The 27,879-nt window shown below is 33.5% G+C and overlaps 3 protein-coding genes across 3 annotated transcripts; 2 read left to right on the top strand and 1 right to left on the bottom strand.

The window, feature by feature from the left end:
• Positions 1–731: 731 nt before the first annotated feature.
• Positions 732–7,947, top strand: LOC131623716 (aladin-like). The gene is made up of 14 exons (XM_058894734.1): positions 732–865; positions 943–998; positions 1,072–1,239; positions 1,365–1,479; positions 1,630–1,729; positions 1,828–2,010; positions 2,251–2,306; positions 3,800–3,887; positions 4,386–4,464; positions 4,805–4,904; positions 5,830–5,881; positions 6,754–6,891; positions 7,056–7,143; positions 7,575–7,947. Exons 1-14 carry the CDS (start codon positions 808–810, stop codon positions 7,635–7,637), a joined length of 1,344 nt encoding a protein of 447 aa, XP_058750717.1. The 5' UTR covers positions 732–807; the 3' UTR covers positions 7,638–7,947.
• A 9,108-nt stretch (positions 7,948–17,055) lies between these two features.
• Positions 17,056–17,888, top strand: LOC131623715 (large ribosomal subunit protein cL37-like). The gene is made up of 2 exons (XM_058894733.1): positions 17,056–17,236; positions 17,353–17,888. The coding sequence occupies exons 1-2, from the start codon at positions 17,152–17,154 to the stop codon at positions 17,709–17,711; spliced, it is 444 nt and encodes a 147-aa protein (XP_058750716.1). The 5' UTR covers positions 17,056–17,151; the 3' UTR covers positions 17,712–17,888.
• Positions 17,889–23,944: 6,056 nt separating this feature from the next.
• Positions 23,945–27,162, bottom strand: LOC131623714 (E3 ubiquitin-protein ligase At1g12760-like). Its single transcript, XM_058894732.1, has 4 exons — positions 26,737–27,162; positions 25,955–26,074; positions 24,571–24,868; positions 23,945–24,431 (listed from the first exon to the last, which is right to left on the bottom strand). Exons 1-4 carry the CDS (start codon positions 27,054–27,056, stop codon positions 24,270–24,272), a joined length of 900 nt encoding a protein of 299 aa, XP_058750715.1. The 5' UTR covers positions 27,057–27,162; the 3' UTR covers positions 23,945–24,269.
• Between the last annotated feature and the right edge of the window lie 717 nt (positions 27,163–27,879).

The raw sequence follows: 27,879 nt of genomic DNA, 5'->3' as shown, positions 1-27,879 counted from the left end.
TGTTGATGCCCACGCGGATATGTGCTCGAGTACGGGGATTTTTCGAACTGCGGGTATGAGAACGCGTACTATAGTACCTTATCCATACCCTACCTATTGTTATCTCTACTAGCACCTATCATTTGTTATGTCATTATCTTTTTGTTGTTAAATAAAATATTTAAATCTTTTCAATGTATTTAATATAACCAGATTTAAATCACAATTAATATTATTAATAAATTAGATATAACATTAGACTACTACTACCTATCAACAACATAAATGTATTTTTTAATTATTTATATTGTTAATAAATACAAATTTTTTTCACTGATTCATAATAGTTAATAATAACAGAGATATTAATACACAGAACAATATTTTTGTAAATAATACAAAAAAAATTATGTTTATATAAAAAAAATTTATTTAAAAATTTTATATATATAAAAAATATAGACACTAATTTATTATTTTTTAAAAATAAAATAAAATTTGTTGGTTAAATTAATTGACTTTCTTTTATTACATCTTGAAAACAAATATGTGTACCATACCGGTACCCATGCGAACGCACGGGTATCCCGCTAGTTTTGTATTATATATTTATTACAATTTTCTAATAATAATTTTAATTTAAAAAACATTGAATATCAAAATTACTTTCTTAATTGTAAACGTAATTTCGAAGTTAAATAAAAAAAATTATAAAAAAGAAAAAAGAGAAGAAAAGCGGGAAAAATACTACAATTTTTATAAGCAATGAATCAATCTTCTTTGCTAATCTAAGCTTAAACCCTACTCTTTTCAATTCTAAACTCTACCATGGCTTCCTTCCCTCCTCCTGGTTCACTCACCCTCTGCGAACTCAACCGCGACCTAAGTATTACTACTACCATTTTCTCTCTATATCATTTTCTCTCTCTTCATTCGCTTCTCTAACTATCAATTTCTCTGCAGTCACCGTCGATGCACTCTCCGATGATAGAGCCGATCAAACCTACGGAAAGCATCTCGTAACCAATCGCACCCTCTCAGTTCATTTCTGTTTATTTCAATTTTTATTAATTATTTTTAATCCTTAATTAGGGATTGGTGTTCAGCCCCGTGCCGTTTCAGCCTCCGCCACCGCCGCTCGAGAACGACGTTCCCGAACAGGAAGCAACCGCCGTGGTAACCGTTTCTAGAAAAGGTCCTCTGGCAGTTCTGCAAGGCCTTGTAAACGAGTGTCTCAGACGCCTCGTTTACCCTAACGATGTATGGTTAATTGATCTAATTGCTCCCATTGCGCTTTATTTTAAATTAACTACACGCGTTTACTTGTAATTTGCTAATTTTAGAATTCTTCGTTATGTAAATGTGAATTTCATGATTATGTTTAGGTGCATTTGTTGCCTGAGGTTAATCTTCAAGAAGTGAGTTGGCACCTTAATAGGCATATAATTGCTTTTATTTCTGGGCCTAACCAAGTGTTAGTTCATGATTATGAAGATCCAGGTACTTAACTTGTTCTGGTATTGAGAATCTCTTTGTGCATATTCGTGCGGATTTTGTGCCAAGTAGTAATGCTATTTAGTTAATGCTCTTGTTGTGTTATGGATAGTGTTTGTTTTGTTGTAAGCACTTTTAGTTTTACATTTTTAATAGATGGGAAGGATTCAATTATCTTGACCAACGAGTCTCAGAGAGATGTTAAAGTGCTAGAGTGGAGGCCGAATGGTGGGAGGATGCTGGCTGTGGGTTGCAAGTGAGGTTCCGTCTTTGTGCACGGTTGTTGTGGTCTGTACAGTGGCAATTGTCTCGTCTAGTGCTTTTTGTTTACTGGACTTGGGTTTACTGATGCAGGAGTGGAATTTGCATATGGTCTGCTTCATATCCCGGAAATACAGCTTCTGCTAGATCTGGTACTATATCCTATGTAGGAAGTTTATCGAGAGGCTCTGGCATTCGGTATCTCCTGGTTGATTTTCTTCGGAGTCAAAATGGGGAACATGTTAGTGCCCTTACTTGGAGTCCGGATGGAAGATATCCTTATAAATGTCTAAATCTTTTTTATTTTACCTTTTGTTTGCCAAATATGGATATAATCTATGACACCTACATATTATTTCTTTTTGCAACAAATGTTGGTGTTTGATAGTACATTTTTTTACACAGCTTGCATATCCATAAAGTTTAACTATGAGTTAGACTTGTGAGTTTGATGCAAAGGTTTTTCTTTTTAAATTACTTATACTTAACCTTTTTTTCTTAACCTATTTTCACATACTTAGCTTCTGCTTCATACGAGAGCTCTTCTTTCACTGTGTGGGATGTTGCCCAAGGTACATCGTAAATCTTGATTCCTTAAGCAGTTTGTTTTTTCTTTTTTACTTTTAATAATCCCTTTCTTTCCACTAATGATGTAAATATGTTCTGAATGAGCTTAAAACTCGTTCTGATTTTCTTGTTTAAACTGATTTGTTCACTTCAGTATAAAAAATACTGAATGTACCCTAAGCTGTGTATGTTTACAACCTAGACTGATGATTTAAACAGCACATGAGTATACTGAATATATGACTTGATGGACCCGACTTTTGCTATGAGTTTGGAGAAATAAATCCTTAATTACTTATATTTGATTGAATTGTGTACTAGTGGCGTAATATCTACCAGTCACTTTCCTATGGGCTCAGAACTTATTTTGTTTTTTTGGAATTCAAGTAAAGCAAAAATGTGTAATGTTTCTTTATGTGTTTTGTCATAATAGTCACCCAGTGACACAATGGGTGAATTTATACCTGTCAAAATAAAGTGAGGACATTGTTTATGTTCTAACTTAATTATGATTAGTTAATATAAGAACTTGATTACTAGTCTTGACATATTCCATTTTAGTGCTTGATAAAGTTTGCTACTGGATTGGAATATTTTATTTTGTGAATTTGAGTGTTATGCAAACAAAATTATAGATTCAAACTTTTAATATAATAAATTGACAAGTTGATCAAAGTTACCGATCAAAGTTACCAATGAAGGTTAGCTTAATCGGTAAGATTGCATTCTATCTGCTAAGTGGTCTTCAATTCTTTCTAGTAGTCAGTCATTGATAGGCCGTGCCTAAATTTCAATATCAATATAAGCTCTTGTCGAGACATATGGCATGCCTTACCTTCTATAGGAGTAATCTCCTTTTCTTTTAACATTCCTGTACAAAAAAAGTAATCAAATTTCTGTTGCCTTATTTAACTGTCTATCGATGATTAGTTAATATTCTGGATTACTAGTCTTGATATATTCCATTTTAGTGCTTTATAAAAATTTGCTACTGGATCGGAATATTTTATTCTGTGAATTGAGTGTTATACAAACAAAATTATGGATTCGAACTTTTAATATAATAAATTGACAAGTTATCAAAGTTACCAATGAATGTTAGCTTAATTGGTAAGATTCATTCTGTCTGCTAAGTGGTCTTTAATTCTTTCTAGTAGTCATTCATTGATAGGCCGTACCTAAATTTAAGTATCAATATAAGCCCTTGTCGAGACATATATGGCATGCCTTACCTTCTATAGGAATAATCTCCTTTTCTTTTAAACATTCTTGTACAAAAAAAGTAATCATATTTTTGTTGCCCTATTTATGTTAAGTTGATAAATGTGTTATTCCGACTCTTTAATTTTAAGAGTTTAAAGAAGGGAGGGTGATGAGTCCGATGACTGTTTCTATATTTACATTTTGATGGTCATCTCATTTCAATAGAAAAATCTTTTGAGTGATGATATTTGTCTCCGCTTTCTGAATATTTGGTTATTTTTTATTTTATCTATAGGTGTGGGGACACCTATTCGACGAGGATTAGGAGGCATATCAATGCTAAAGTGGTCACCCACTGGAGATTACTTCTTTGCTTCAAAATTGTAATGCAACATGCTTAGTTTTGTTTACGGAAATACTAAGGCTATGTTTGGGAGTTTGGAGGGGAGGGGAGGGGAAGGCTTCCAAAAACAAAATTTTAAAAAAATGTAGGAAAATATTTGACATTTTTTGAAAAAATGATTTTGTTTAGAATGATAAAAGAGTTATTATCATTAGTAAATTTTTAATTTTTAAAATAGTATAACAACCTAAAAGATATTTGGAAAATTTATGTAAACCCTTCAAAACCCCCCAAAACCCTCCTACAATACAATTTTTGAGTTCCCCCATTTTATGGGGTTTTTGGTGTTATGAATAAACTCAAACCCTCCAAAACCCTCCTACCCAAAATCTTTTTATCCTTTTCACTCAATTCCTCCTATTTTTCAAAACCCTCCCCTCCCTTCCCCTCCAAACTCCCAAACATAGCCTAAGTGTTTATTGAACATGAACTACTTATGATTCATAAATCATGACCTTATTGTTATGCTCTCTTACAGTGATGGAACATTTTATCTCTGGGAAACAAACACTTGGACATCAGAACAATGGTCATCAACTAGTAGTGGTTTTGTCAAGGTATGTAATGTATACATTCTTGTTTTGGTGCCCCAGGGTTACATATTGACTTTGAGTCTTTGAGACAACATCTGTTGTAAACTTTGCATGTATATTTTGGATTTGTTTTGTAAGGGATAACAAACAAGACTCATATCATGATGAAACTGGGAGTTAATTAGGTTATATATCTTGTGAGTGTAATAAGAAGAATACAATGACTGAAGAGCTTAACATTTTAGTAGTAGAATAATACAGTCATAATCTGAAGCAATTGGCAGTGATTTGTAAATTTTTTTGTCTGATGGCTGACATAATGTTAATACTTGAATGATTTCTACCCGCAATGATGTGTGCTCAGTGTGCAACATGGGATCCAGATGGGCGTATGGTACTGCTTGCATTTTCCAAATCATCAACATTGGGATCTGTTCATTTCGCATCGAAGCCTCCCTCATTAGGTATTGATCCTTTTCTTTCAAGGATCTTATGTTGATTTGTTTACTGTTTCCGTAACTAGCTATACTAATCAATAATCTATACCTATATATCTATATCTATATTTATCTATACGAATACGTAAAGGGAAGTGTAAGTTTTGGTGTAGTTTTTCTTCTTCCAATTTTACCCTTTATTTGTATTATTTAATTTATAATTTTGTCCTTTTTTATCCAATCCAACACTGGAGAGGGATCAATACTGAAAATATTTTTATCGTAAACAATGATTCTGAAAAGGCTGACAACAGTAATCGTATCAGATGGTACCACTCTTTTTTCTTCTTTTCCCACGATGAAAATTTTGTAATTTGAATGGGAAGGCAAAAGAAATAAGAGACGGAATATATTTCCCTAATAAAGCGAATGACTGAAATATATTTCCCTAATAAAGTGAATGACTGAAGTATATTTCCCTAATACCATAAGTTCAAATGATGTCTTTGAAAAACACATGTGCTCTAGGCTGAGGGCAAGCTACAAGTAGTGTCTTGACTAAAAACTTTTGCGATACACATACATATTTCTCAACAGATACCTTTTGTTAATTGGATTGAATTAGTAGATGGTTGATATAAGATGTGGTTTTGTAATAAAATTTGTGTCTGTCAGCGTCTAGTGTTAGGAACGAAAACACGGTAAAAATATCAGCTCTTTTGCGAGACGGAACTGTTTAATCAGCTCATGATCTACACGTAAAACAAAAGGGCCCATTCAGGAGTATGCACATAATCATGTCCTGTCCTGCTAGCTGAATAGAATCACACAATGTTTTTATAGCTATTCTTGTGTGTTTGAACTTTGAAGTCCATGTTCTACCCACAATTCTTGGCTGTCTCATTATATAAGTATACATTGATTTATATTACTCATTTTTTAATTTTTTCAGACACACATCTGTTACCTGTTGAGTTGCCAGAGATATTATCGTTGACAGGCAGGTAGGTATGAGTTAATGTTTTTGGGTTCAATAATTTTTTGAATTGCTGTGGTATGGTGTTAAGGTCTTATCATTTTACAAATTTCGTATCATCCAATTCTTAGGATGTGGTAACTGACTGTTTCATTTTGCATTATCAGTTATTTTAGTATTTAGCCCTTTCTCCCCCTGTTCTATCATAATGTATTTTAGTTTGGATGATGCTTGAATTTTGGGTTGCTGATATTCTTAACTTTGGGTTTCTTAGGTGAAGTTTTCTTTTGGTGTTTTCTTGTTCTCATTTGCACTAAAAACAAGAATAAAAATGTGTTTAGCTCAATGTATATTTTTTTTGTAAAATATGGCCAAGTCTGAAGATGACATTAATTTTTTCATCATTTCCTTTTCTAAATTTTAGAAACAGGACATTGCAATTAAATACAGTGCCAGCTTTTTAAATTAGTTAAAATATCAGCCATATTTATGAAATAAAATATATAATTTCCTCGAATTAGACATTTCCATTTTCTTTTCTTCCATATTCGTTGTTCTTAGAGAGTGAATTCTTGATTCTTTACCTGGATCAGTTGACCTTGTTCTTATAGAGTATAATTTCAAATTTCAATCATGGAATGTCACTGATGTATCCCCTGGTAATTTTGCATCCCTCAGTCTTACAGAGGAGTTCTTGGATGCTTTTGTGTGATGGACTGGAGTTTACACATGCTCTGTAGTCACATAGATGTGGTTAAATTTTTGTTTCTGCAAATTAAGTTTGTTGTTGTGTTTGGTTTTTGCCTAGGTTTTTTATCTTTCTTTTCCTATATCATATAGTTATCATGTTTTTTGTTAGAAACTACATGTTTATTTGTTACCTAATATCATTTTATTCAGTCAGGGAATTGAAAAAATAGAATGGGATAATTCAGGAGAGAGATTGGCTGTGTCTTTTAAAGGTGGGGATGACGTATATGGGGGGCTAATCGCCATCTATGATACAAGAAGAACTCCTCTGATATCTACATCATTAATGTGAGTTTTTGGTTGAAAATGATCCAATCACCTTTGTTGTTTTTATGTAATCTCTTTTTAATTAATTTAATATCTAAGTTATGTGTCTTAAATGATTTTGCTTTGCCAATTACTATCTAACATACTGGTTATTTGCAATAATTTTGTTTCTCAATATGTTTTAGTGGATTTATAAGAGGACCCGGAGAAAATCCAAAGCCAATTTCATTTTCATTTCATGGGAAGTTTAAACAGGGGCCTTTGCTCTCTGTGGTAAGTCTGTCTTGAGTTTCACTTGTTCTGCTTTTTTTTTTTTTCTTCTGAAACCATATTTTTCTGAACAAATTATATGCAACTATGTGAGGTGCATATGTGAATATGCTTGTGATATCATTATTATGAACATGATCATATGTGAATACGCATGTGATATCATTATTATGAACATGATCATATGTGAATATATATGCTCGTGATATCATTATTATGAACATGATTCTAACTTTCTAAGTACAATTTTCCACTGGCCTTGAAAAAAAAAGAACATTTAATTCAGTTATTATGAATATTCATAGACAGTGCCCGATTCCAACGACACACGTCTTAGATCCTTAATCTTGTTTTTTTTAAAGATGTTTCATCTGGTCATTGGTTCATATTACACTAAGAAGCTTTTTCACATATCTCTACTTTTTATTCTGCAGTGTTGGAGCAGTGGATTCTGTTGCACTTACCCTCTCTTGTTCCGTTCTCATACGCTTACATAAGGTGGGATTTCGCGAAATTTTGTTGGCTGGCCACAATTTGGAGCGAGCTAACTTTTATGTTAGCATCACATGTTCAATGTTTTGAAGTTATTTTTTTGTTTGTGGTCAAATTGCTATTATCTTGTTTGTATTTAAACATTGGCCTTGAAAAAAGGGCTCGTGAATAGTAATGTTTTGGAAACTCGGATACGTTAACAGATTGAAAAAATATCATGCATGATAGAAAATGAAAGTCATTTGTTTAAAAAAATGTTCTTATTTCATATTAAAGGATTTTAATGGAGAAAAGATGTTGATTTGCAGTCTATCAAAGTAATATTTTTTTCTTCAAAATTATGATTTTTTGGGTAAAAATAAGGTATTCTCTGTACACTATTGGAGAGATTAATTTTCCATCACTATTATCGCTCAAAGAAAGACTAGCATAGATGTTACCATACAACAGGTGACAAAGCTCTAACTCTATCAATTTATGAGAATGAAGCAGATATAGGGTTTTATGTTATCTTCTTGTGCAAGTTAGTAAGATGGATTTGAATTTCTCCAAAGCTTCAACCTTTTTACCTAATGGGCATCTTGTGGCAAGAAACACAAACTCAACTCATAATAACATTTATAATGTATCTTTAACAAAAGGGAATTTCTTATTAAATTTTAAAAGCGAAAAATTTAAAATAACCCTAGATTTCGGATGTGCACATGCGAAGTCACCTTTTTATCTTTTTTAAAAAAGGTGACTTCGCATGTGCACATCTGAACACACTTTTTTTTCTTCAAGAAAAGGTGATTTTGCATGTGCACATTCGAAATCACCTTTTCATGGAAAAAAAGTGACTTCAAATATGAACATCCGAAGTCATTTAAACATATAACTCAGCGCGAACATAACAGAACCCACACTCAATTTGTATTTTCACCAAAAAACCAAAATCAAAATAACCCATTTCTACTCAAGTTTGTAATTTTTACTCATTTCAACTCATACTACATTGAGATTAAAGATTCAAAAGCTCCATTGAAGCATTTCCTACCCATTTCAACTCATCTTCAAAGCTCCAAAGTTGTGTAAGTTTTCTCTATTTCCATTTGCAATGTTATAATAGGTTAGTAGGTTTGTTAGAATTAAGGACAATGTGTAGATTGATGTTAGAGTAGGTAAATGTTGGTGTTTGGATGTTAGAAAAAGTTTTTGGATGAGTAAGGGCAAGAAGTAAAAGCTCTGCGAACATGACAGTTCGCATGTGGTTTCGGAAGTGCATATTCGAAATCCCCTCTGACTAGTTTCGGATATGCACATCCGAATTCTTTCCTAAGTTGATTATTTTTTTTTAATTTTCTAAGTTGTTTCCTTCCATTCCTTCTTATTAACTTGTCATATTTTTTCAAGAAAATGACTGACAACCAGGGCCTGAACAACCGATTTAGACAAGGCAAGCCAAGGCAGAACCCCTCTGCTCGGCGTGAGAGAGTTGCGCAGCAAAACATGACTCAGAGACGGGGTCGAGTCCGGCGGGAAGAAGCGCCTGGAGGATCCACATCTCCATCGAAGAATCACCTGTCTCAGGCATCATCCTCTCGTGCCCATGAGCAGGTTAAGGTACCTCAAGAGGAGGAGGTACCAGAGTAGGTTGAGGTGCCTTAGGAGGAGGTTCAACCAGAGTAGGTTAAGGAAGCTCAAGATGAGGTTCAAAATACACAGGCTGCCCGGTTCCATGCAACAATGGAGCAGGCGAATCTCAGCTACCCAGGAGGGCCTTCTGGCACTTCCCTCTTGATATACTATAATGAGCATGTCGCTCGACATATTTAGGATGTAGAGATTACTTTTTTCTTTTTCATTTAAATGGTTTACTCACAAATATTGGTTTAACAACTAACATTGAGGTTATTATTATTTTTGTTACAGGAACAATTACCTATTAAGTCCGTGAACCACTTGCGGAAAATCTTTGATCTATTGAAACCGCGAGTGGATTGGTTTAATGATGCTGTTGCTGGATCCGAACTTGGCGGCTTATGTTGTACCGGTTATGTTACTATAAGTCACTGCATGCAGGGGGCATTTTCCGAAAGATGGCACACGGAGACGTCGTCTTTCCACTTTCCTGTTGGGGAGTTGACAATCATCCTTCATAATATGGCTTGTCTGCTCCACCTACCTATCAGAGGGAGGTTGCTTAACCATTCCCAAATACAACAATTTGAGGCGATTGAGTGGATGGTAGATGTAGATTATCTGGGTATAGATCCATATACGGCAGCAAAAGAATGTATAACAACCAATGAGTCACATGTCATATTCTCCACCCTGAAAGTGCTATATGAACACCACTTGATTGCGACAGTAGGGGCTAAGGATGAGGGTGATGAGCTTTTTGTTGAGTACCACCAGGGTTGTACCTTGCGGTGTTGGTTCATGTTCTTGGTTGGCACGTCCCTCTTTGTGGACAAAAGTGAAACCTACGCGGACTTGACATACCTCCAGTATTTTATGGATTTGAGTACAGTTCATGACTGAAACTGGGGGGACGCCATTTTAGTATACCTAAACCAGAAGTTGAATGAAGCATCAAACTGGAGGACCATGTTGTTGACTGGCTCTTGCACACTCCTCACGGTACCTTTCATTTCAATCGTATTACATTTAATATGTTATTTATTAATTTGTACTTACATATTTTGGTATTTGTGTTTCAAAACTGGATCATCTCTTACTTCCACCGCATTCATGGCTACGATCCTGATCCAACATATATTGACGACATGCCTAGGGCTACAAGGTATGTCCTTCGCAAGGGAAATCTTAAAGTGGCGCCATACCAGGTGTACCTCGATCGTACTAATTATGATAACATAAATTAGACGCCGTTCCAGGATTACAGGAGTGTTGTCCCCTTCGACCACATCTCATTATATTCCGGATAATTAGCATGTGGAACAAACATTATGGTCAGGCATCTGCCAGAGCAGTGCATGAGACAGTTTGGATACATGTAGATGATACCGAGATCTCCCTTTGAGGCTGCTCCCAACATCATTCACCTCCGAACTCTCAATGACAACTTTCAGGATTAGGCGCATCATTTGGTGCCAGAGGAGTATCGGATGATGCAAGCATCTCATAATTGGCACTGTGTAGAGGGATACGTGACATGGTTTTTTAAGTGTCACATCCTATCATGACATCGGATGCTCCTGGGCGTCCACCTTGTCCAGCTCATGAGGAGCTCTTGGAGAATCAGCAGGCCGAGGATGGCCATGCATAGGGGTGTTCAAAACCGAACCGACCCAATAGGAAACCTCAAAACCGAAACCGCTAAAAATCGTATTTGGTTCGGATGTGTTTGTGTCATTTTCTAACAAAACCGCGTGGTTCGGTTCGGTTTGCGGTTTGTATTTTAAAACCGAACCAAACCAAATCAAACTACATTATGTTACAAAATCTTACTAACCAATATATATTTAGTTAATTCTTTAGAGAAATCAACAAGTATTGTGTGTATATTTTATCATATTCTTTGTAAGACATTTATTTTAATTTATATATCAACAAAAAACAAACATTGTAACAAAAATTATTCATTTATAAATACTTGACAATATATATTTTATTGTATTCTTTGTATGATATTTATTTAAGAATGTAATTTCATGTATATAATTTTTAGACTTAAGATATAAACTTGTAAGACGCAATTTTATGTATCAAATTTTAAACTTATTTCGACAATTATAAGTTTTGTTTATCGAAATATATGAGTGATAAAATACCAAATTATATTTTCTATATGTGTATGTATGACTCAATACTATTTTTTTTAAAACTGAACCAACCGAACCAATCCAAACCGCATTAGCTTGATTTGGTTTGGTTCAGTTTTATTTTTAAAAGTCAACCAAACCAAACCACACGTTTTTTCTTTTGCGGTTCAGATGATTTTTAGCGTTAAATCTGTCCAAACCGCACCGCGAAGACCCCTAACCATGCCACTGAAGTCCTGCCGATATGTCACCGGAAATGCTTAATTGAGTAGGAGGCATTGGATAGAGGGATCATTGAGAGGGGCGGTGCAGAGGCGGTTGCCATAGTTGAGAGGATGGTTAATGAGGCGTCCAGTGCGGCGGGTTATAGGAGGCAAAGGAGGTCGCAAGAGGTTAGGATTGGACATACTTAGTAGGTGTTTTTCATCATATAGGGGTGACTTTTATAGTGTATTTTAAAAATTTTAAAGGTGTTTTTCACCATATAAGTAGGCATGGCAATGGGGCGGGTCGGGGACGATTTTTACCTCCCCCAAACCCAAACCCGAATCCTCAATCAATCCCCGTTAGCCGCCCCAAACCCAAACGGGGATGGAGAATTAAAACCTAAATCTGTCCTTAACGGGTTCGGGTTGGGTTCGGGTATCCCCGCCCCGCCACCATGTATTTCGTAAAATCAATTTTTTTAATAAAAATATTTACTTTTTCAAAAATCAAATTACATTATAAAAACAAAATAAAACAATCTCAAAAAATTTCACATATATTTCAAATATTTAAAATAATAAATACAAATCAAATTATTAAAACATTAGCCACATATTTAATAATATAAATTATGAAATATAAATAATAATGTACATATTGAAATAAACGGGGCGGGTTCGGGGACGGGTTCGGGGTGGGTACTAGTGTCCCCATTACCCGACCCATCCCCATGTTTTCTAATCGGAGAAAACCCAAACCCAAACCCAGTCAAAGCGGGTTTTCCCCGTCAACTTCGGGGCCAGTTCGGGTGGGTACCCGTGGGTCTGGGTTTTATTGCCATGTCTACATATAAGGATGACTTAAGAAATTCCCTTGACAAAATTCCATATTTGCTTATCGCAAGCATTCTCAAAATTTATCCTTATCACCATCCACCCCTTTTTTGTCTTCATAAAATGTATCATCTCTTCAGCCACATTGGACATTTAAAAAAAGAGAAATGCTAGGCTTACATAAAAAGTTACAACTACACCGTATGTATATACGGTTAGACTTGTCTTTTTTTTTTTAATAATTATTCTTCAGCATTGATTTCTGTGCCACGATAAAATGAGTTGAAAAAAGCTACGGTGTATATACAGTGTAAGTGAATTTGGTGTATACATAGCACACCTTTTAAAAAAATCATATCGAGAAAAATACTTAACCTCGTCACTAGAACATCACATTGAGTAATGAATTTGGAACCTTATTTACCAAACATTGCTATTTTAAGAGCATCTTTAATGAGAGCAACTAAAATGGGTAAACTAAAGTACTTTTTGTGAGCCCAAAGTGATTTGTAGAATTTAAAAAATTTATAGTTGAATGGGATAGTTTTTACTTTAATGGTGGTTGTTTATAAAGAACCAAAACTTGATTCCACATTTTTTATTTTTTTATTTGTGGGCCTAAAGTTGTAAATAATATGACCACTTTTTATGACCACTTTTTTATTATGACCACTTTTTATGCAATATAATAATAATATTATATGTTTCAAATTCAATAGTTAACGTTGGTTCTATAGATAACGGTTACTAAATTTTAACTTACTATATACCATGTCATTATTACTTCAATGCAGGTTCTCTATTGCTTACGTAAACTATAACAAATTTTGCAATAACAAACCTGCAATAAAGATGCTCTAAATGCACAAAAGTTTTGGAAAACCACACGGCCAAAACTCTGACATGGATAGTTAGCCTCAACTCAACTACTCAATGTCCATGTGTGTTTTCTACTATTACAACCCCATTAGAAAGAGTTGAGTGTTTTTTTAATTTGATAATTCAAAGATTTACGAATTAAATACATAATCTAGCAGTATGCTAGAATGGCGCGAACAACCAAATTAATTTGATGAGTACATCATGAGTTCATGACTGGTCATTGAGAAAGATCTCATGCACCAAGATTATTGTGTTAGTGAGATAAATAATGAAAGAATAATGATTGTTATTATTGAAGATGATATGTAATTATATATGTGTATGTGAGAGAGTGAATGAGTCTCCATTTAATTTTTTTAACAACATGACAAACCGTTTTTTATTGGATGACAGTGTAAAATTATTGTATACTGTCAGTGGATATTCATTAGATATATATATATGATGTGTATGATAACGAGTTGTATGTGATTACGATGTGTGATGATGATGAGATGGGTGTGAGAATGTGTTAATGTGTTTGATGGAATATATATAGATATTTGTGATTTTACCTTGCAGCTTATGCTGTTTATCTTATTGATGTGAATTCTCACCCTTTTGTTGTTATTATGGTATGTGCTCCTCTTTGGGGTATAGATAAGCAGGTAGATGAGTAGATGCTTAGAGCTTGAGGATGGCTTTGAGAATATTCTTTTCTTTTTTGTTTTTACGCGTTTTTAGATTTTTGTTGCTCTGATCTGTAACACTGGACGAGCATGCGTTGTTTATTTATCATTATGTTTTTTAATTGAGAGTTGGATAATATACTCTCAATGTTTTGAGTTTTTTTGATCGCGGAGGCTTATGCCATAACTGTTTTTAAGTAAAGTAAATTTACGAGAACTATATTAATGTGATGCATGCTTAGTGATGAAAGTCTGTTGCGATGATATCCTAAGTGAATGTGAGAATGCGATGATAAGTGTTGAATGTTGTTTACTTTTTCGCTGCATGTTTTCCAAATTTCCATGTTTTGTTGAAGGGTTGTCGTTGGTGACACCTTAAATTATCGAGTAATCCTTTATATATAAGTATCAGAGTTTAGGGTGTTACATTAGTGGTATCAGAGCAGGTCGGTTCGTCCGGCAAGGTTATATGATGACGTGGGTTCCTTTGTATGCGATAAGTATATGTGAACACTGTCAATAAATTGTTTCTTCTAATGTTTATTCGTTTGTTTGGTTAGTCAAAGTTTGCATAATAGTATCAGATAATCTAAATCTATACAGCCTGTTCTTGACAAAAACCAATTTGATTAATCAGCTGAAGAAAGTTTTCCTCATGCTTTTCCTTATTCCTCCACTCCCTAGCAAGGTGACAAGCCATAGCCAAAAAGCTACTCCAACCTTCAGAATGATATTAGCTGGTATCAACGAAAAAAGAAGCTGCCATTTCCACAAGCCATCCCAGTAACCAACTCAATCAACTTAGCATTTCTCTTCCTATCCGAAATTTGAATGTTATTGTCCATTAACTGCACCCCTTCTTTAATCCAATCATCATTACAAACATCAATACTTATCTCATCACCAATTATCCACCATGTATGATCATTTAAATGGGACCAGAGATTAATAATTAATTTCCAAAGATGTGAATCCATCGCCTTAGCAACAAAGTCACCTACATCAGTCACTCTTTTGTACTTACCAAGCAACAACTCTCTCCAAACCTCATTTGACCCGTTATAATTTTACGCCCTAGCTTCAAAATACATGCTTTATTCATCACTTGCAAGTTTCTCAACCCTAAGCCACTAGGCTTCCTAGGTTTAGTTACCGCGTCCCATCCAACATCATGATATCTCCTCTTATTATTAGTATCTCCCTATATAAGCATGCGTTAATTTTTTTGAATTTCATCAATACATCCCTTAGGAATTATGCTTGTCATCATAGGATATATTGGAATGGCTTCCAACACACTCTTTGCTAAAGTTACCCTCCTACCAAAGGATAACTGTTTGGCTTTCCAATGTATAAGCTTCGCATTAACTTTATCAATTAGTAGTCAAAATCTTTCTTTTTAGGAGCTCTCCCAATCAAAGGAATCCCCCAAATACTTTTTAAGAAATTTAATCTCCCTAAAGACAGACATCCGAACAAGGTTATCACGAAACCTTCTATTAGTATTACTCCCTCCGTTCCCTTTTAAGTGTCATTTTAGCATAAAGCTCTTCAACCAAGATAATGGATTGTTAGAGTTACTTTTTCTATTATATCCTTATTTATTTTTCTCTTTCCAAATAAATTCAATCATACACTCTTTTTTTCCAATAACTAATTAAAAAAGTGAGGTGATGTTATTAAGAAAATAAATGTATAATTGACAAATTATAACATTAAATTATAAAACGATACTTAAATAGAAAAGTAAATTCCTCTAAAACGACACTTAAAAAGAACAGAGAGAGTAATAGAGAAGAAAATACTAGTTTTTTCATTACTCACTTCTTGCCATCATAACTTGCAAAATAAAGCCTGCAAGTTAGAGATAATGTTTAGAGAGAGAAGCTCTCCCCTCTCTCTAAACTTAGGGTTCCCTATGTTCCCTTCTTTTCATGGGTGTCACCTCCCTTCTTGTAGGGGCTCATCCTCCTTCATCGGAGCTATTCACCACCATTATGATGATCATCTCCTCTTCAATGGAGGTTCCTCCCCCATTATAAGTTTTCCCTCCTCTCTTCTCTTTCCTTTGAAACCCTCACTCATGTTAGATCCATACATGATTCTTCCTCCAACCTCCATCAAGCTCCTCCCCCTTTCCACCATCAATCATCAATCATATGCAACCCCAAAATCACCTCCACCAACCGATGGCTTAGAGTTGTATCGACATGGAAAACGACCCCCATCGGAGCCGCCACTACTACCGGAAGATAAGGAAGCCCAAATTTTATGTGTGTGTTCATGTAACAGTTTATTTTATTGTACTTGTTTTGTTGTTGGTTCTATTTTTTCTTGTTTGGTTTGTTTTGTTGGGTGTGTTGTTATTATGCTTAGGTTGTTTTAAGTTTGTGCTCAAGGTATTTGATGAAATGCCTCAAAGAAGCTTGGATGAAGGAAATGTGTTTTGGAGTAAGAATCTTACCAAGGATGTGGCAAATCAAATTCCTCTTTTCAGTCAACAATCGTTTCATTCACAAGTTGTGAGATTAATCAATATTGTGAACTTGAATAATCGATTTGAGCGTGATAAAGCTAGTGTCAAAGCTAAAGATATGATCCGTAGTTGGATAGATTTAAAGATTGGAGTTCCAAAACTCACACGTCTCTTAAGGAAGAACTTTGCTTGATTGACTGGATTAAAATTTTGATTTGGTACCTTCCTTTTGGTTTCTATACTCTGAGAGCTTTTTAATGTCCATAGCTTGTTAGTCTTAATTATTAGTGATGTTGTCAATGTGTGGATGAAAAATGTCCTAACACATTTTCTTTCTCTATGTTGGTACTCTCTCTTTTTCATATAATGAACGAGATTATTTTCTATAAAAAAAAACTTGCAAAATAAAGCCAAGATAATACATTGATGAACAATAAATTTCACTTTCCCAAAAAAAAATATTTTTCAAACAATTTTCGTCTCAGTGTTCTAATCCTCTAAATATTTAACCCCAACAATAAATTTCAAATAATTAGTATGGCTAATATTATTTCAAGAGCGACCGTGGTAAGTGGTTGGGATGGAAGAAGACACAAGTAATGTCCCCTTCTTATCCTTAACATAACATCATATAAACCAATTCTTCATTTGAAAGAAAAAAAGAAGAAAGAAAAAAACCAAACACTATGGCACTTCTGTGCTTCAATTCCTTCACACTCACCCCTCTTACATCTTCTTCCTCCATTTTCCCTCATCCCACAGCAAGCCCTAGTAAGTATTCTTCACTCTCTTCTCCTTAATTTCTCCAAAATACATTCTCATGTTGTTATTATTAATGTTTTTGTTGTTTCTATAATCATAATTTTCTCGAAATTATTGTATATCAGTTTCTAGAGTACAAATTGGTGTGCCCACCAACTGTTTGAAGGGAGTTCGAATCTCTACACCCATTGTTGTGAATCCGAGAAAAAATGCAATTTTTATTGCATCGGCTGCTGCTGCTGATGATGATGATGCTAGTGTTGCAGATGCAGTAGAAGGAAGTGAGAGCAAAAAAGAGAGTGGTGTTGTTTCTGTAGATAAGCTTCCATTAGAATCAAAATTGAAGGAGAGGGAAGAGCAGAAGGCGAGGATGAAGCTTGCCAAGAAGAAAAGGTTGAGGAGAAAGAGGCTTGTTCAAAAGAGGAGGTTGAGGAAGAAGGGTAATTGGCCACCTTCCAAGATGAAAAAATTGAAAAATGTTTAATATATGTTTGCAGGTTTAATCCTAATTTGTTATTGTTCTGGTTATGCCCTTGTTGTCATTGTTTTTTTTTCTGGTGTATTTTGACAATTTTGTTCATTTTCAATCAAGAATTTTAGTTTATGTATTGTAAGATTCCTTCTGTTTGGATAATGTTGAAATAGGGGGTTTGATTTGAAATGTATGTAGCGTCGAAACTTCTTATTAAAGGGTGGGCGTTCGGTGTTCGACACGTGTTAGTGTCGGACGCTTACGCGGCACCAACATATGGAAGTACATTCAGGTGTTGTGTGTTCGACACGTGTAAGTGTCAGACATTGACGCAACACCAACATATGGAAATACATTCAACTATTCAATGTTTTTCAAAATATTTCTGGTGTCGACGTGTCAATGGTGTACTGTTTGGAATCCATATGATGATTGCGGTGTTTGGATATTTTAATTAGTCCCATTTTAAAGTGTTAACTCTATGAAGCATATACACGAAACTGACATACGATACTGAAAAGTAAGCATAGAGGCGATTTGATGAAACTACTCTGTTGAATTATTGATATTGGAGACAAAACATGTCTTTAATTCAAAGTTTCAGTGCTATGTAGGTTTAGATTGTTTGGGAATTGGTCTGTGTTGTTTGCAGGTTAAGTGATGAAAACAAATTAGCTAATATCAAATTCTATCATTTTGTTAGGAAGAAAATTGAAGAGTGGAATGAATTCTGGCTTCTAATGTTATAGTATTAGCATGATTTCTCAGTCTCTTGTTATATTTTCTCAAATTTAGATTATTATCCTTCCTTTTCTAACACCAATTTTAATGACTAGGTACTGACATCTAGTCTTGGTTTGTATCATTAAGGGTTTGATTTGAAATTCAAGGTTTAATGTATTTGGATTTTGAATTGAACTCATTTTGCAGTGGTTTTAAATGCTTGGGAACATGTTATCTAGAGATATGTCCATAAAGAATAAAAACAAATCAACGGATTGTGTTTTCTGATGTCTGTGAAGAAATAAACTGAGTATGACTTTTTCCCCCAAATGCATAACCAATGTTTTGTTGCTCAAATTTTGTTTACTGAATATAAGAGAAAATGGAATTGTGGTTTATTTTCTTGGCGTTAAAAGTCCGTAGATAAAGATTCCATGTTTTTCCTACCATTTTGATCCTTTTATGTTCTGCATATTGCCCTCAAACTTGATTAGAAACATTATGGAATCAGAGAGTTTTTGTGAGATTTGTTTGTCCCTTTTTCTTTGAGATGCACTTTTTGTACAAAAATATCTATTTTACATATGAAAAATATATTTCTCTATTATTGTGAGGATGGATAGAAAGAGTACAAAGAAGTTTAGTAATTATAAGAATAATTTTACAAAATTAGTGTTTATAGGTGGTGAATTTATTACTATTAACTAAATTAATAATTTTTTTACAAAATTAGTGTTTATAGTGTTTAACAATCAACCAAGTAGGCTTCATATTAGATGGGAATAATTCTTCATTCCTAACTTTTCAAATTTTCCAACAAGTGATGACAAAAAGGGACCCATTAGGACTACTAGCATGTTGACGAAATCAGTTAGAGACATTTGTAGAAAGAAAGCATGCAATGTTTGGAAAAGACTAGTCGACCAAACATCCCATGAAATTGGGCAGCCTTTGAGAGTGTAGATAGCAGTTTCATGTAAATGGTTGCATCTACTGTTAAAAGAAGTTGAGTAGAGATGGTGTAACATCCTAAGGGAGTTAGTGGGAAGAGAGTCGTGAGCTATGAATCACGAAAAAAGATGCATGTTCTAAGTCACGTGTAACTTCCAAATCCAACTCGAAGAGGAATAAACCCCATTTGAGGAGCCAATCCAAATTAGAACTCCCGAAGATTATTATCCACAGAGACATTTATGATATTATCCTTGACCAGATCAGGAAGAGTAGTACTAAGTCTATGAAACATCCATTGACCATTCGCATCTACATCTTTAACGTTAATCTTTGTGTCACTAATATGAACATAAGGAACTAAATTGCAAAGATTATCATCGCAGCATGTCCATTTATCATACCAAAAGGAAACCTCCCCACAACCAATCCTACAAATAAAACCAGCCTTCAGAACATCTTTAGTTTTGACTATTGCACACCAAATGCATGAAGAACCCTGGGGTCACATTAGCATGTAGAAGGTGGTATCTCCCAAGTATTTAGAAGCAAGCATTTGAACCCATAACTTTTGAGGATTGTTAGAATTCCGCGTAGTTCTAATCCCCAAACCTCTTTTCCTTTTAGATATGGTTAAGGTAGACCAACCAATCCAATGTATAGTGTTTCGATCCCACACAAAATTATGAGCAATCACATAAATCTAGTTGCAAATAGAACTAGGAAGCCAAAGATTTTACATACTACAAATAGGCATATCTGAGATCACACTTTTAGCAAGAGTCACCCGACCCAACATGCTAAGTAAGTTACACATTTAACGCAAGACGAGTGTTAATTTTATTTAAAATGTAATTGAAATCATAATTTTTAATCTACGTATCAACATAGGGAAGACATGGTACTTATCAAGGTTATAGGTGTGTTGGAATTCCACAACAAATTCAAATTTATGAACTTTAGGTGTAGAAATGTTAGAAGAGGGAAAAAAACTTAGACTTATTGATATTGATCTTCAAACCTGACGCCCTGCAAAATCTATTAATAGAATTCTTAACCAGCCTTACCTGAGAAGCTTCGGCCTTAGTGAACAACAAACAATCATCCACAAAAAAGAGATGAGAGAATGAAGGGCCATGGTGGAAAATATTGACCAACATCCATTAACCATAATCAATCTTTTCCTAGATCAGAAGGAACAATTTTTCCATTGAGATTAGGAAGAGATAAGGGGATAAATGATCTCCTTGTCTGAAACCTTGTTTAGGTGCAATGTTATCAAGTTTTTCCCCGTTCCACTTAGGCGCAAGAATGGAAGAGGTAATGTGGCACATGATAAGATCAATAATCCTAGTTGGAAAACCAAAATCTTCTTCCAGGCGATTTTAAGAAATTGCTAGTCTACTCGGTCATACGTTTTCTCAAGGTCAATCTTGAAAAACAAACATCCTTTCTTGCCTTTCTTTTTATGCATATGATGCACAATCTCTTAGGCAGTGATAGCATTATCTACCGCACACCTCTTAAGAATAAATCTGCTTTGAAGGGACCAATAAATTTATCCAAAAAAGGAGGAATACTACAAACGAGAACTTTAGAGATAGTTTTGAGAAGCACTTTGCATAGGCTAATCGACCGAAAATCCTTAAGAGTGAATGGGACATCAACCTTAGGAAGAAGGATATTGTGTGGAATGTGGATAAACACCATGATCTGTACTCCTTCTCTAAGTAGGAAGGCCACCCTCTGTGTCAAGATCCATCATATTATAGTGAAACAACATGTCTCTCAAAATGTAAGCTCCAGAAACATTAAAAAAATCACCACAAACTTCATTATTACTTTTAACCTCATTAAAATCACCTATCATGAGGCAAGGAATGGAAACTGTATGATGTAAATTTTGAAGATGCCTCCAAAGCTCAATACGGGCAGAGTAAGTAGCCACTGCCTTCTGAATAGCCAATGGTTCACATTGAAGATACCTTTAGACCTAATGATACTAAATCTTTCTATGATCCTGATAAAGCAGTACTTGAATCCATTCTTCATTCTTGACAACATTGATGTTGTATGGTTACTTTTTCCCGATTTCGTTGTGTGTTACACTTGAATTTGTGAAGGTTCTTCAAGTTCAAAGCATTGAACATGTATTATGAGGAAACTGATAAGCCTGCACATGCGTCCAAACGTCAGAAACTTTAACTTCTTGCAATATCATTCCAAGAATCACTTAAGCCTATAAAAATTGATTCATCAATGTGAACCATTGGCTACTGCAGGTCACCATCTTTAAAGATAATCTTAGTAAGGTTTTCTTTAAAAAGATCCTTCTTTTCTCTAACTGCCACAAGAGTTTTCTCTCTCATGACCATGTCTCTAAACAACACGCATATATAGAGTCATCGTTTCTTGAGGCGGCTAGGTTTCCCATTGGTAAGAGAATACTACCAAAGAAAGAACCCATATTCAAAGGTAGAAAGAGAATATTGTTTTTCTTTGACCATAACTAAATAGGTGAATTGTAAAAAAAATAAAAAAAACTAAATAGGTGAATTTTTTTTTAAGAAGGGAAGACCAATTTTGTCCCCTCACAAAAATTAGACAATCCAAATTAGTCGCTGATAAAAAAATCTGATTTAATCCTTTACAAAATTTAACCGGACTATATTAGTCTTTATGTTAATATTTTTTTCAAATCGGTTTTTTTTCCATACTTCTAAACCGTGATTGGACTGTCACGTTGGTTTTTTATTTTTATTTTTTAAATACTAAATTAATTTTTAATTATAATTTTATTTTAAAACAATTATGAATTAATAATATAAAAAAAGCCAAAATTATTTTTTATATGGAATTGAACCTAGAACCTTTAACAAATATCTTAAGTCGTTACCACTAGTCAAATGTACATTCATGAAAAATAATTTCTCTTATAGTTTTTAGTAATATTAAATGATTTTGACTTTAAAACAAAAAAGTTAAAATTTGTACGAATGGGGTCTTAAACCCAAGTCCGTTCAAGTTTGATAATCACTTTACAACTAGACAAATTAATTTTTATTGTTAATATTCTGAAAACTTAAGTTAATAATTTAAAACAAACATTTACTTATTTTAAATAACAAACAAATAAATATCTGTATAGTTGTAAAGTGATTACCATTTATCGGACTTAGATTTGAGGTCTCATTGATACAAATTTTTTAATTTTTGTTTTAAATTCAAAATTATTTAATATTATTAGTGGCAAAGACTTAAGATATTGTTTAAAATTCTTGGGTTCGATTCCTTATAAGAATTAATTTTGACTTTTTGGATATTGTTAAATCATAATTGTTTAAAAATGAAATTAAATTTATTAAATCAAAATTATTTAAAAATGAAATTAAAATTAAAAATTAATTTAGTATTTCAAAAATAAAATACAAACGTGGCATTCTAGTCATGGTTTAAAAATAAGAAAAAAACCAATTTAAAAAAGTATTAATAGAAGAACTAATATGATCCGGTTAAATTTTGTAAAGGATTAAGTCGGATTTTTTTTATTGTGAGGGACTAATTTGCGTAGTGTAAATTTTGTGAGGGACTAAAATAGACCTTCATTTTTTTTTAATAATAAATATAGTGTATAAAAATTTAGAAGATTAACATTTTTTTTAATAATACATATGATTTATCTTCATTTATTTTTATTTAAACTTTGTTTTAATTAATTGAGTTTAATGGTAGTACACTCAGTGTAAAAAAAAATTACACATACATCCGATTAGAATATTTTAAAATAGAAAATTTTAAAAGCATTTTAAAATTTACACTGTAACTTGGGACTTTACATGGTCGTCATTGGTTGACAATGTAAAAATAATTTATACTGTGCGTACACCATCCCTTTTCTCTAACTAATATTCCTAAAAATGATATGCAATTTACTTTTTGAAGTTTAATTAGTATTCTGTTGTCTAATAACCGAATAAGATAATGTTGTTTTTGGATGAATTTTTGGATTAGTGAAATAAGTTTAAGGATTTTGAATGATTTGTCGAGAGTATAATTTTGAATGGTTGTTTGTATTTTAAATTTTATTCAGTACTTAAATGCAACTCTCAAGTTAATATTTGGTAAAATTTTCTTTTATGAGGATATATTGTTTTCTTCTTAAAAAGATACATCATTAAAAACATTAATTCAACTAACTTGTGTCATGATAACAAAATTTGGTGATCCCAAATTTTTAGCTAAAATACACATAAGACTTTCTAAAACTTTTTCTAAAATTATGAGAAAATATAAATTAATATTTTTACGGGACTAAAATCAAAATAATCTATATTTATAAAGACCAATATTGAATAACACGCGTCTGATTAATTCAGAGTGTAAAATAATCTATACTTATAAGTAGTGTCTTATATCAAAATTTAAAAAGTAATAGCTATAAATAAATTATCAATGATTTTTCAAAGTCTTTTTTCATTTTAATTTGTTATTTGAGTTTTTTTTTATAAGATACATACGATCTTGAACTTGTGATTAGAGGTGGATAAAGTGCTCAACAACAACAAAAATACTGTACAGAAAATTGTTTTTGTAATAGCCTTTTGTAATAGCCTTATAAGTACAAATTATGGGGGAGACCTTCCCGACTGGCCCCACAATATATACATACATATAACCCCATCATAAACTAACTTAAGGATATTCAAAAGTTAAAATACCTTTATGAAAACTAAAATCCTAAGATGAAATGGTGGGGCATTTCTTTTTTCTTTTTTCTTTTTCTACTAATATATTATATACCAACACTAGTCAGCAGATTAGCAATTACTTTGGTTGTCCATGTAACTCTCAAGCAATACTTAACCTCAGTGCCGTCTAGTCTTTATCAACAGAATGTTAAACCAATGTGTCGGCTCTTCGAATATTAAATTTGCAGAGCGGGCAAGTTGCTTTTGTCCGAAGCCATCGGCTGATGCATCCACAGTGAAAATGGTGGGTACAGGGTAGCCGATACAGTTCTGTTCCATCAACGTATGTACTAAGGCAGATACAACATTCCTGCAGCATAATCACAAGTAGTTAGTCTCTCTTTCAGTAGTTTCATATATGGATTGGATCTATATATTGTTGGACTAGATGAGTTCTGAGTTGAAGAATTGTGGAATGAGAGCTAAGAGCAGACACAATTTGTACTTACAGAATCATCAGGATGAAGAGATAACTCGCTGATATGGCTTTGATTGTATGAACCGATTCTTGGTTTGACAAGCTGCTTGTTGTTGTCATCATCAACCATAACCATTACATTTGACTGACTAAATCTATACATAGGAAGTGACCTGATATCATCTTCTGAAGCACCTTCTCTGATTCTTAACGCATAAGCTAAAGCTATTATTGGGATGATGCAGAAGAGAGCAAAGAAAACTATACAAGCCATCCCAATGCAGAAGATAATAAAAAATACGTCAAAGGCTAGAAAGACCACTGTTAACCTGCAAGAATGAGATAATAACATCATGAAGTGTTTGAGACAACATAAGTGCGAATAATTATGTTAAATAAGAGTTTTTTTACATTGGAATGAAATAAACAAGTAATGAATTAGTAAAATACAAAACAAATTATATTTATCGATTCTGGGTTGAGCTCAGCCTTTTGACAGAGCCTTAGTCTGAAATTCATACGCTGAGCCCTAGGTTCAACAAGAGGTCAAATTCCGATAAAATCAAGCCAAGCTTAACAGGTCTAGTTGGAAACAGTCACAGTAATTACAATTCTACCTGAACCTACTTTGGCAAAATTTATCACAGCCAAGAAATACTAGCATTTTCAACCAGGGCTTTCCTATGCACAATATCTTGGAAAAGGCAACTCTGAATTTTCAGTTCGAGTTTTAGATTATAAGATCTCAACATATGAAGCTTGTTAGTCCTAACCAAGGGTCAAACTATTCAACAGAGTTTTTCAGTTAAACCAGTCGACTTTGTATTTTATCCAAATTCAAATAGCTATAACAGAAAGACATATGTAAATTATCCGGCGATCTTGTGAGAATTGAGAAATGATTATGATTTCTTGAAGAAATGATCTTGCACAACTTCACCTCAATTCTAGCACAACAATTCAAAGAAGTTAAAGACAGAACAAAAACTATGAGTATAGTTACTAACTTATCCTTCTTAATAAATGAAAAAGGACAACATGACGCTAAAGCCTTCATCATGACAAGCTACGGAGAAGGGTTTGACCTAAATCAGACCTCTTAAATTAACATATCAGCAGTGACTAATTATGGGTAGACAATGGCAGAATTTTCCACAATCATCCATTTTATAACTTTTTAAGTATAATCTACTCTGCTTACTTTGCTTGGTTAGGGAACTCTCAGAAGATAAAACTATCTTCGTTTTTATAAACTGTTGTGTTGCACTTAAGACGAAGAAGGTTAATCAGTATAAAAAAATCCGCACTACTTTGACCACTCTTTATTGGTTGGCATTGATTACAGCATTTAACACATGCCCAACAGTCCCAAAAAATGAAAATAGGAAAACACAAATCCAAACTAAGGTTATTACCAGTAGAGGCGCGGAGAATCTTCAAGAAGTGGTTGGCCACCGACAACAATCCAATAAAATCCAAAAACCCACCAAACAGATGATGCCAGTGTGTTCATAGGCTCTAACTTCTTCGCAATGCTGAAAACAATAAAAGACTAGAGTGAAACGAAAGCTCAATAATTCGCTAAAACATAGAGTTCTATCAACAAAATCACAATCAGACAGTAGAAAACCAACATTCATCTCATATAGCACCAGGAAGGCCTGAACATCAATCACACAGTCCTCAACCCATTAATAATGGTATCAAGTACCAACATGTTGTGTCAAGTGTGATTGTTGGTGCTTTATATAGTCAATAGCGCGTTATAGCGGAATTGTGCAGCGGTGATAGAATTAAAAGCATCGTGCCGAACTCTATCATTGCTCCGCTATACCACTATAGCATTTTAAGGGTTTATGTGGGATTAACAACAGAGTGCTTCATAGCTAAGCTTAGTAGTTGAAAAATGAATAGGAGCAAGCTTCATGAAATTAAGCTCCTTCCAATACACAACAAATAATGATCAAAAAGCAATTTCAAGAGGCAATTATTATTAAAAATTCAGCAGAATCTCTCCCTAATTTCAGTTTAAAATCAGACCTAGTAATGAACAATCACTGCAACAATCAAATGTGTAACAATTAACAACATCACATAGCCCCAAATTATAGTAATTCATAAAATAAAATTAAAAAACAAAAATTGAGCAAGAAAAGTGACCTAATTAAGAAACGAAGAAAAGGAAGAAGAGATAAACCTGTAAGGAGTGTGAGAGAAGGAATCACGGCGATATTCAGAGTAAACAAAAGCCACGTGAAGAACGCACTCCAAGGCGTAGCCACAGAGCCAAAGTCTCAGAGGAGTGGAGGGACGCTCGTTGAACGTGGATAGGATGACGGCGGCGGCGACAAGCACGAAGGCGAGGTTCCAGACCATGTCGACAACGAGAACCGCCTTTGAATAGGCGCATCCGCCGTCGTCATCGTCGTTTGATTGGGGGCCGGGGAGGAGGGGGTAATGAGTTCCGAGAGTGATGACCTGGCAGTGTTGTTCTTGGTCGGGCTGTCGTTCCTCCATATTTGTGACTTTTAGAGAGAGAAAGAGGTTTGAATAAATTAAGAGAGAGAGTGAGAAATGAAATGGGTTTTAGGAAATGCTTAATAGTGATAATAAAATAGTGATAAAATAAAAGTTAGTAACTGGTGGCGATGGAAGGTGGTGGTGGTGATTTTGGTGGTTTACTAATACGATTGGCTTTCTTTAAATAAATAAATCATATATTATAAAATAATCTGTGAAAATTAAATTATTATCATAAATCATTATTATATTATGTACTAATAATATTTTGTATGCAAATAATATTGTTTCTCTATAGAGATTATCGATCTCAATAAACATTATTATTTTACATTTTTAATGTCTATTTTCTTTTGTTTATACTCAATTTAACAAATATGTTTTTCTTTTAATATGCTAGACCTTATAAAATTGTGTTTTTCTCTTCTGCACGCTTTTTTGAATTTTCAACTTTATTTGTGTCAAAAAGAAAAAGAATTCAACTCTACTGATTATTTCTTTATTTAATATTAATTATTTTACTTTTTTAAATATTAAGTAAATAAATCAAAACTATGTTAATGAGATTTACATTTTAAATTTACGTACCGGTCAAATTATAGAAAATAATAAATTTTAATAAATTTTATATTATTATATATTCTCTTAATTTGTTCATTGAGATTCATATTTGGAAAATGATTTACTATACATATATAATATCAAACCATTTTATTTCTTTTTGTTAATCTAAAACATTTGGATAAGGTAGAAATCTATTTTAGGTTAATTAAAAATATTGTGTTTTAATTCATTTTAAAATGTTTAAATATTTTTAAAA

Source organism: Vicia villosa, unplaced genomic scaffold (genome assembly GCF_029867415.1).
Source record: "Vicia villosa cultivar HV-30 ecotype Madison, WI unplaced genomic scaffold, Vvil1.0 ctg.000077F_1_1, whole genome shotgun sequence".
Lineage (NCBI taxonomy): Eukaryota > Viridiplantae > Streptophyta > Magnoliopsida > Fabales > Fabaceae > Vicia > Vicia villosa.
The sequence above is the reverse complement of the archived record's forward strand: the minus strand, read 5'-3'. Positions and strand labels throughout refer to the sequence as shown.